This window comes from Thunnus albacares, chromosome 13 (genome assembly GCF_914725855.1).
Source record: "Thunnus albacares chromosome 13, fThuAlb1.1, whole genome shotgun sequence".
NCBI classification, from domain to species: domain Eukaryota; kingdom Metazoa; phylum Chordata; class Actinopteri; order Scombriformes; family Scombridae; genus Thunnus; species Thunnus albacares.
Window position 1 is genome coordinate 4,313,513 of NC_058118.1, and position 11,047 is coordinate 4,324,559.

General features: G+C 40.8%; 1 protein-coding gene across 4 annotated transcripts in view; it reads right to left on the reverse strand.

Annotated features, from left to right (window-relative positions):
• The window catches only part of usp25 (ubiquitin specific peptidase 25), a 28,845-nt gene extending 18,268 nt beyond the window's left edge, over positions 1 to 10,577 (reverse strand). For 2 of the 4 annotated variants that reach the window (XM_044369891.1, XM_044369889.1), the window contains exons 1-9: positions 10,322 to 10,577; positions 6,078 to 6,155; positions 5,788 to 5,932; positions 5,442 to 5,565; positions 4,329 to 4,491; positions 2,911 to 2,997; positions 1,407 to 1,544; positions 407 to 483; positions 208 to 281 (exon numbers count right to left, since the gene is read on the reverse strand). In XM_044369891.1, the coding sequence (XP_044225826.1) occupies positions 208 to 281; positions 407 to 483; positions 1,407 to 1,544; positions 2,911 to 2,997; positions 4,329 to 4,491; positions 5,442 to 5,565; positions 5,788 to 5,932; positions 6,078 to 6,155; positions 10,322 to 10,363 (928 nt within the window). In that variant the 5' untranslated portion in view covers positions 10,364 to 10,577. The remainder of the gene's footprint in view (positions 1 to 207; positions 282 to 406; positions 484 to 1,406; positions 1,545 to 2,910; positions 2,998 to 4,328; positions 4,492 to 5,441; positions 5,566 to 5,787; positions 5,933 to 6,077; positions 6,156 to 10,321) is intronic. The other 2 variants (XM_044369890.1, XM_044369892.1) reach the window with 2 other exon arrangements.
• Between the last annotated feature and the right edge of the window lie 470 nt (positions 10,578 to 11,047).

Consider the following 11,047-nt stretch of genomic DNA (forward strand, 5'->3'; position numbering starts at 1 on the left):
CAAGGTCTTCCACGATCAATGCAAGCGCTCTCCTCCTTTACATGGACCACATCTCATTAAGACAAGGTCACCTTTCATTACTAGGGGCAAGGATTTGCTTATTTTCCGGCTGCCGCAATCAGACCATGCTAAGACTTTATCTCTGTGATTCTCTAGCTACCCCTCACTTTTTCCCTTTATTGATTTTTATTTAACACCTCATCTCACCTTCCAGGACACCCACAGCAAGGAAGCGGCCATAGAAAAGCTCCACCATGGGATTCTTTGGCTTCTCGCCCTCCCTGACAATAACAACAACAAAAAAAAAAAGAGGTGGTGCTCATGAACATACAGGCCAGAGTTGTTTACAGAAGGCATCTCTGCCTCAGTTACATTTAAACGATATACAACGTGTATTTGTGGTTACCTGTCTTCTTCGGCCTTCATCTGGAAGGCATCCTCCAGCCAGTCCAGTAGCTTGTGAGTGAACTCGCTCACATCCTGCTGTTGAGCAAAGCACACATTAGAAAATAACCAATTATAAGTCTGCTTTTAGCACACAGAGGTCCCAGAGTCCAACTCCACTACTACAAGCAAGCATGATCCAATGAGCCAAATCAATGCCATGTCTGTCATCTGCTGATATGCGCTGAGCTTTGGATACGAGATGACTCTTCTTAGCGGATGAGTTCACACATTGCTGAACTTCAAAGGCAACCTGCATGCCCCGAGGCCATGCTCTCATAGACATCAATGCCACCTGGTAATTCAGGTCAGCGCCTCTCCAACCCGACTAATACACAGAGGAGTGACATGACTGATGAGTACAGAGGCCAGGAGCCTGACCTCAGTTAACCTCTGCAAAGACAGTGGCTTAGCGCTACTGCTTATGTAAGGAGAAGAACAGAGGAGTATTGTACATTTTGACATGTGTACGTCACATTATAGGATATGTGCAAAAAAGAACAGCCGATTCCCTGCCAATATTATTTTTTGCATAGTTCAGGAGGGGTGGTGTGGGTTTGAGGATTAATAGTTATAGATAAGAGAGGTTAAGTGTCTGGGATTTAGGGGAGCTGAGTCAGTAGAAAGACAATTAAATTGAGCAGTCAAGCCTGAGGCTGAAAGGACAGGGCACAAAAAGGGGCTTAAAAAGTATTCAATATTTCCGGTATGTACAAACAGCAGAGCAGTGCTAATTTTCTTTGGCATAAAAAGAAGAATAAAGTGTATCAACGTACGCAAATCATTCTGCAAGAATTATTTGCATTCCCAAAGTCCGATGTTAACTGCCAAACTGAGATTTATGTCATGGAAAATACAAAAAAAAAAAAAAACTAAAAAAAAGGACTGCATTATTGTAACAAATACAGTATTTGTAATAAGTAATGTAATCCATATGTAATCCATGGCAGAAAGTGGCTTACCTGCTGGGACTCGCTGGACTTGAAGGCGTCTTTGAGGATTTCCACAGCTCGTGACGGATCGACATATTTCCTTTTGGACCCCACCATGAGGGAGAAGAGGTTCCTCAGCTCCTGCATGAAGGGCAGGTTCCTGTGCTCCTGGTCAGAGAGACACGATCAACAATTTAATTAATCAAATGTCAGTTGAATCAGTGTTCCTCATTGTCAGAGGGAAACTGCAGGTGTTTTATTGAAAACCATTTGTATACCAGTATCTGATATTTTCCCATAATTAGTTTTTCTAAAGGTTTTGGGGTGAAAATTAAGATTTTAATTTTGTCTATTATTTGTTTTGTCTTCATTATTGGCCTCCTGTTAAATATGCAAGTCTGTATTTGTTGTTGTATGGCTCTCCTTGTCTCTTCTTGTATGTCCTGTCAATCACTTATTCTGCACTTCCAATTAAAAAAAAAAAAGGACTATTACTGTAGAATATTAGATCTAGTATAGTAATTGCTGGGGTAATACTTCATTAGCTCATTTAGTGATGTCATTTAGTGAAGATGTGCTGGAAAGTGTAAAAAACGCTCCCAGCACAACTGGTAATGCTGTGCTGGTAATGCTACAGTACCAGATGTGATACCCCCACAACTCACCACAGATGCAACTTTCTTGATGTCATTAAGCATATACAAACACACTCATGGTTACATATGATTTATGTGTAAACGCTCCACCGGCTGCTGTGTTAACATCACACTTTTCTGTGGTTTGCAGCTTTAAGTTGTCACCATAGTGAGATTATGACAGTGACACATAAAGGCAACGTGACTTAATCAAAATGTGTTAGTAGCGCATGATAAGAACACACTTATTTTTCTGTGCTAGTGAGTCAGGGATGCTGATGTTAAGATTAGAATCTAAGCTCTTGCGGTCTCATACTGCTAAAGGTCAGTGATTAGGACGGAGAGAACTGAGATGAAGAGATGACCGCCTGAAACAACACTTCCACAGCAGAGGCTTAGACCAGATTAGCGACAGGCTGCTAACCCTATGGTAAGCACTCTATAGGGGAAAAGATGGAGAAAACAAAAACATGCTGAGAACAACTGTGCTAATGTAGTGGTGGCTGTGGCTAGACAAATGCGTCTCAAATTTGAAAGACTCCATTATCAACCAAAACATGCCCTCTCTGCATGTTTATTTCTGTCCTGGTGGAGTACTACTGAAGCTTCAAACATTTCACACCAGTTAGCGCTTCTTGTATCTTGCTAGAAGTGAGTTTAAGTGAACTATCAGAGGCAAACCACTAAGCTGCTGTGACCGTAGGGCAAGACCACACAGCTGCTGAATGATGGCTCACAGCTCTAAGAGGGTCACACCCTCAGAGCTAAAGCGCTGCTAGCTGTGATAGGCGACACAGGGGCTGCTATGACACAAAGGCATCTGAACTTAAAAGCATTAAAAAAAGACATGGCGCTCTGATTTTGTTGTTCCTGTTTCAATCTTCTCTGTCGCTCCTCACCTTCTGGTTGCGAGGCAGGTCGTGGACTCTGGCTGGTGGAGAGTAGTTGAGCACCAGCCTCTGGAACTCCAGCAGGTTGAACAGAGACTTGGAGTTGAAGAGGGATAAATAGACATTAGTAACATCCCCATGATAAGACAGCTTTATTCCATATACTTGCCATCGTTTTATAACAGAGAATAACAGCAGTGAACTGCAGGAAAGTAAGAAAATGAGCAAACAAATGATCAACAAGCAAAATCACATTTCACTTTATCTTAGTTTGATGTGATTGTGTTAGCTGTAGCACAAACTGCACATATTGAGCACAGGATTGATGCCAGCATTAACAAGAGACATTTCCCCTCACTGCTTTAACTTAAGGTCATGATGTTTAGTTTTAGTGTTGTAGGTGAATTTGTCAAGATTTGGATATCTTGTTAGTAAAAAGAGAAAGTTGTTTACTCCAGTTCTTGTACGTTCTGTTCAATAGGGTCAGGTTCAAGCAGTGCCTTCTTCTCAAGGGTGGGGGATACCATCACATGCCAGGCAACATGTGATGGTGTATCCAGTGTTCATCTGGCATATTTCAGCTCAGGTCACATTCTACCACTGACTTCACAAACATACCAGAAACTAAGTCTTGGGATAAGCTGGGATAAACAAAAAAAAAAAAAAAATCCAGCATTTATTTGAACAAAATTATTATTTATTTCTTATTTATTACCAATTAGAATAAATCTAGCTGATTAAAGATTTGATTCCTGCATCATTATAATTACACGCAACCAAACAGGAACGCGCTGAGGAATGCAAAGGTCAGGACCACTGTGTTTTCCTTAGTTTCCTTTTGCCAAAAAAAAGTAGGTGAAGAGCAAAGAGCTAGAAGAAAATGCAACTAGAAATCCCGCCTTGCGGTTGTATGACTCCACCAACCAGTCAGTTTACATGCATGTCTGTCCAGACTCATATCATATTTGTAGTGGAGACTTTGAAGGAATTTAATAAAAGGTATTAAGTGTATTTTTGTCAAAATGATTGTATGATTCCAGTGAGAAACATGCTGTCTTCACTTAGAGACTATTTGGGTATAAAATGTCATCACTTCATCATTTTATCCTATTAGACATTTGTGTTGACAGCTTTGGCCATAACACAGTGACCTTGACCTTTGACCACCAAATTCTTATCAGTTCATCCTTGAGTCCAAGTGGACATTTGTGCCAAATTTGAAGAAATTCCCTCAAGGAGTTCCTGAGATATGGCGTTCACGAGAGAATGGGACCTCTGGCCACAGCTCAGCACAATCAGAAAAAAACAATCTATAGAAAAGCTCTTAAGAAGAGGGTTTAACTTAAATTTGAAACCATGCCATTCACTTGATGTTGGACTGCACAGTGGGTGGGTATGTGTGTTTATGTGTGTGTGTGTGTGCCCACCTGTATGACAGCACTGAACCAGCAGGTATTGCCAACATTTTTCAGACCCACGGGGCAGGTGTCTACCCTCTTCCTGTCATGCGGGTTGGGTGAATCGCTCCATACTTCTGTGTGGGTACGCTTCAGACTTGCCTTGTTCTCCGCTATGCTGGCCTCCAAAACTCTTAAAAAAAAAAAAGGAGGGCAGGAGGCAAAACACAGACAAATTTAATTTAAGGACATTAACATTTTTTCTACCAGATGAATAGTTGCATCACCAGACCTATCTCTACAAGATTACCCACTTAATGTGCAATTCTTATGTTTTTTTTATTTTTATTTCACTGTAGGGAGTGCAGATTTGTTTTCCCGAATCCCTTCAGGTGTCACTTACTGATTTCCCTGTTGCACTTTATCTGCATTATATCTGCTAAAAGGTTAAGTGCTATTTTCAAAACTTCTTTCTCCTCACGATTCATCTCGTGCCAAAAAAACAAAGCTGTGTCACAATGCTCTCGGGCCCCGTCTGACTGAAGTTGCATCCTCGTATTGAAATAAATGGAGCTCAAAAGCTTTTCTCCAAAAGTGACAGCTCGCTGTGTGAACGTTGACATAGTAAGCCATTAGAAGGGCTTATCTCAACAGTACGTATCAGTTCAGTCAGACTGGGCTTTAATTAAGCTGCCAGATTGCGACTCTTTGGTATTGTGCTCCAGTCATATTGTACTTTTTAAATCAATATTAAGGGGTCGTGCTTTAAAATGTTTATTCTCCCTCATCTGGACATAATAAATTCATTTTTTAACTTTAAATCACAGTTTACTTAGAAATGATTTGCTGTTAGATATGACTTATTGGGCAATTGTGTGTTCTGACCTTCATATATATATATATATTTTGTATTTATTACAACAGGGGTTCTGCTGTGGGGGCTTTTTTCACTACAGTTTAACAATTCGGCATTGCCTCAATAAAAGTGTATGCAAGAGATATTTTCATCACACTGTGGCCAAAGATGGAGACGTAGGTGGTAAGTGTGGATATTCATCAAAAGGCTCGGTGCTGTTCAGTCAGATGATGAGCTCAGAATTTCTCTGCATATTTGTTTTGAGTGAGTAACGCTGCTGAGCCCACCTGCTGATGGCCTGCTCCTCATCAGTGATGCCCGTCTCCCTGAACGCCCGGTTGGACTCTTCCAGGCTGAGGGCGATAGCCCTTTGCAGGTCATCTTTATCATCTCCAGTCAGATCGATCACATCTGCATGAAGAAAACACATCATATATTAACAGGTGAACACCAATTATACCTTCATAGTTTATACATAGAAAGTTTTGGAAATGATTAAAAAACCTTTACTTTTTTGCATTTTCTTTTAAAAACTGAATCCAGATCTTATTATTAAACTGTAAACTGAGCTTATACATTTCCTTTGAATCATTTCTAGAACTTCTGTAGCAGAACTTTAAGTAATCTGCTCACTTGTGTCGGCCTGGCTGCCCACGCTGATATATCTGTCGCTGGCCACCTGAGAAGTCTGGTAGTAGGTTGTCTCATCTTGCTGTGGAACCTTAGCGTTCTTCTCTGTCAGAAAGGCCACAGCCTCGGCCAGGTCTCCATTGCTCACCTGCAACAACAACGTGTATGTGTAGGCTAACGTTAGTTGGCGTTAACGTTAGAAAATATCTACTGAACCTTGGATCCTATTTCACTTCATGCTTCCGTTCCGTTCTGTCATTAATGTTTTGTAATGCCTGTATTCCATGATGTACCTGCAGGGCCTGCTGAAGCAGCTGAACGTCTGTGGTGCCTGTGACCTCCCTCAACTGGTTTAGTAGTGTCTGCTGGTGCTGTTGAAAGGAAAGGAGATACAGGGCAGTTCAGAGCAGAGCATGATGGAAGAGAAGGAAGTAGTTCAGGTTCTAAACAAAACAATACCAAGGAAACCCAACTATAAGGAGGAAAAGCCAACATTTCAATTAAAGGTGCAGTGTGTAGAATTTGGTGGCATTTAGCAGAACAGACTTGGCATAAATGGAATATTCATAAGTATGTTTTAATTAGTGTATAATCACCTGAAAATAAGAATGCTTGTGTTTTTGTTACCTTAGAATGAGCCTTTTATATCTACATAGGGAGCAGGTCCTCTTCCACAGAGTCCACCATCTTTCTACAGTAGCCCGAAACGGACAAACCAAACACTGGCTCTAAAGACCTTTTGCATTTTTTATGAGTTTCACAGCCACCGTAGGTTCTCCTACACGTTTGGAAGGGGAGGGGTATTCAGTTGGTTGCAATATGCAAAATCACTGTTAGATGCCACTAAATCCTTCACACCGGTCCTTTCAACCAATAATACATTTAATCATAAGGTTTTTACACACCTATAGTGACAGGCAGGAGAACAAAGAAAGGCATTATCTCTGTCTTAGGCTGTGTCGTTTAAAATAAAACTTTTTTATTCATTTTTTTAATCTAGGAATCATTATTTTGAATATTAAAAAACTGGTCAGAACTGGCAGTGCTACAGTCTGTATGACAGGCTGTGATCACGGTTACGCATGGTGTTCATGATATGCACAGTACAGTCAACCAAACTCTTATGACAGTCCAGCTGCTCGTTGTCAGTTAACATATTCTAGATTGATCAAAATTCTTGACAGTGTTTAAATGAACATTGATTAACTGTTAACATGCATTGTCATGGCGAAGTCATAGTCTATAGAACTAACGATCGACTGCATCTGGCTTCAACACCAGCCAGAGACATCAGTTCAGAGAGGAAAGGAGACAAGTTGCTGCTTTACTCTTCACCATTAGTATAAATCAACTGCTCTGCATTGTCCAGTATTATAAAAGTAACCATTAATCACAAATCCATCCTAATGTCAAATTACATTGTTACAAATTATCATATATATGTAACTTGTACTTGAGGAACTGATATAGTATCCAATCAGAAGGCTCCTGTCAATTCTCGTCCTTCTTTATGAGTTCAACAACGTCTGATGACAAAACTGATGTCAAACCCAGCTGGACTGTATGGCCTTACCACACATTTAACCTTCAATGCACAGCTTGAATAAATGCACTATAAATAATGGGGGGAGTGCACTTAGTGTCAGCATCCAAGGCGGAAGTCTTCAGTCTGGATTGAGAGACTGCAGTTTTCACAGGTGCAGCGGGCAACAGACAAGAGTGTCAGCTAAAAGAGGGCTTCCATCGGTTAGCACTCATTACTGTAGGTTGTATTCACACGCTATAGATTGATTGCAACACATATCCACGGCAACGCTGTATACCATCTACGTCACGGACGCTCTTAAACACTTTTAATGGAGATGCTACAGCTACTACACAAAAGGCAATGAAACCAGTCATGCCTGGGGGGAGCGGGACGTCATGTCATAAAGCAGCAGCACACAAATAACGCAGGCTTCTATCCGACACACGTTTTTGTGCTGTGCTCTTGTGCCCGTGAATGGATTTGCACTACAAATGTGAAAAGAAAAAGATAAACTATTCTGGACCGCACCTTAATTCAACTTCAGATTTCGTAATTCACCAAAACTACAAAAACTTTCAAAAGAAAATGGCCTCGGGTCTAAATAAACAAGTGGATTCTTTGTGCTGGTTTGTAGACCCAACTCTTCTGTGAGCTTTTAAAAGCAAAAGTGCTTTATTTAACCCTGGGGACAACTGTTTTCACAGAGTCACTGGAGAGAATGAAAAGAAAATTCACGCCTATGTTAGAGTAACAGCATATAAATAATTCACCAAACCCAATTCGTCTGTGACCACGCTCACGGTTTACTAGAGGAGGATTCACCACACAGTGCAGTTGAGCTTCATATCCATGTAGCAAGTAACACAAATAAGACAACTGACAACATGACACTGTTCCCTGCCGACTTCATAAAGGAAAGCTACTCTGAATGATCTGACATGTCACTGTAAAGAAGTCTTAAAAAATAAAAAACTAGGTGGGAAACCACCAAAATACATTTATATAAGGGCTCATTTCAATTTTCCTTTCAGTTCTTCAAACATTTTTCATCAATATTCATTGAACAGCACTTAACCACTAATGGAAGTGCAACTTTTCCTCAAAAGATCCAACTGCAGTGTGTTGATATACTTATGATATTTGAACCACTGAGACGAGTAAACATGGTCTTAGACTGACGGATGCAGGTTTGTTGGCGCTGAGGATGGCAGGGTCAGTGAGGTAAAAGGGAAGTCACACCTGTGACAGATTTGGGCCAAGTCAACCACAAGAGCAGTTACACATACACACACACACACACACACTTCTCATCAGCATGTGGCATGTCCAGCATGAGTATTGGACACACTGGTCATGAGCAGCTTGTGAATAACACCACAGAATTCTCTGCATGGCAGACAAGGGAACAACTTAAAGGCTTCAGAGAAGGTTACAGACGGGCACTCCCTGTCAGCCTACTTTCGGGATCTTACGGCTGATATTTGTTTGTGCATGTGAAGGCGTTGCAGTGAGAAAAAAAAAATCTGCAGTCAGATTAGAAATCCTCCAATGGACCACGTCTCACTATCTACAGGTCACTACAGGAAAACCTGCGCCACACCCTGCTCTCAAGAAGCACTCTAATGATGGGGCACAACACAACTAGCTTTGTAATGACTATAACTACATCCAACCACACACAATCAGACTGTCAAAATGCCAAGTAGTTTAGAAATTGATAACATACAACCTAATAAACGTTTTATTTACTGACTTCAAATCATGTATAGTGGTTTCAATTGCTCAAAAATGGTATTTTACTACCCTGTCTTTACTGTCATTGTTAGAAATGTTGGTTTCATTTCACCCTCTCAAAAGGTCGGACTGCATAATAGGGTTTGTGTTACACAGCTACTTTTAGGTTTGAGTCATCAACTGGAGGCTAAAGTCAAAGTATTTATTATGGCATATGCTTCAGACTGTCATCAGTGCATCACATGATCAGCTCATACTGCCAGATTAGGTTTTATACAATACGCTGCAGAAGAAAGGTACTGAATTGTATGCAGTGTAGTAAACATGACTGTGATTATATAACTCTTATGCAAAATACATTTCTTTTCATTGGGACTAGCAGAGCAAACATCTAACCTAACGGTACGTTTTAGCAACAACAGTCAAGTGGTTATATAACTAACCAGAGCTATGCAATGCTGGGCATGGTGGTCAGAAAGTAAATCCCATAACTAGGATCCTAGGCAACGGCACTTTCGTAAACTGATAGCATGAGCAAAATGAAACCTAAGAATCTGCCTCCTCAGTTATGAACCATCACACACACTTGGCTTTCTATTTGGCTTCTCAATCCCCGCCCAGCACCGAGACTCCGGCTATGTTTCTACCTTCGCCGCTGGCCACACTTTGTAAACAAACAGATAGTTATGTGATGAGTAATGTTAACCTAGGAAACATTCGCACATACAAACACGGATTTTACACTACTTTAAATCAGATATTATTGTTAGCGTTAATCTACAACATGAACTGTCTTTACGTCACCTGCCCAACATTACGAAGTTAACGGTACTAACTATCTTTCGCTGTCATTTGGCCTTGTTTATTTCAATTGACGACACAGTTAGCCCAGGATGCTAAGCTAACGTTACTAAAGCAGGAGTGTCGTCCGCAATGATACGTATGGTTTTCTAATTATCATAAGACAACTTACACAAAGAACGCGAAGATTTAACAGAACTTTAAGTGGTGCAGTTAGCTAGCGTTGGCTAACGGTTAGCACAATATTGGATAACGCTTTGCGCTAGGATAACATTAGGCCTAGCATAAATACATTTGCTTGCGGTTTACAAACGGTTCTGTACCAACCGGTGGCCCATAGCCCTCATAAAACGGCAATGCAAGGTTAACCCAACTAACCATGGAGCTACCAGCTTACTCTGTAAGTACTCTGAGACAGAAAACTGTAAGTTTTGGCTGTTACAGTTCGGCTACAGTTAGCTTTTGTAAGCTTACCTTCTGAGAGTGCTGCTGGAGGACATTCTGCTCCACGGTCATGGCCGGTTCACAGAAAAATGTTATCAAATTAAAACCAGGAGTAGCAAAATGCAGACGATAATTTTTCACTCAAAGCGACTTAAAACACGATGCTACGATGTCCCCTCCTTCATCAGCGACATTACGGGCGCCATAGCGGAGTGACTAGCGCAGCCTGGCAGCAGCAGCATGAAAACATTGCTGCTCCCCTCCCGCCTGAGAGCTGGGATCGATTACTCATGTCTCAATCTCAACTCCGCATTTAACTTACGTCACACATCAGACTTTTGGAAATCAGAAAATAGGAATAGGCAGCAATGGTTTAGTAATCGTATTTTAATAATATTCAACCAACACGGTCAACTCTATTGAATTCATTCAACACCACGGAATCCCAGTTTCTCCAAAGGATTTCTCAATTGTCTTTCTTGTATTGTTTCGCTTTTTAAACGTTTTAAGGGAGATGGCAATCACCCTACACTGTTATATGTAAGTGAAACAGCTGTTGGGAAAACGTGTTGTCATGGCAAATGAAATAAGGCAATGCGTCAGCTTTTTCAACAAGACGTCATAAGTACACCCTCTATTGGTCTACATTTGTTGGAGATATTTGTTGGGAAAGAGTTTGGCTATTGCCGCATAAGTTTTGTTTGTTTTGTTTTGTTTTGTTGTTTTTTGTTGATGTTTGATGTTTTTTTTACAAAT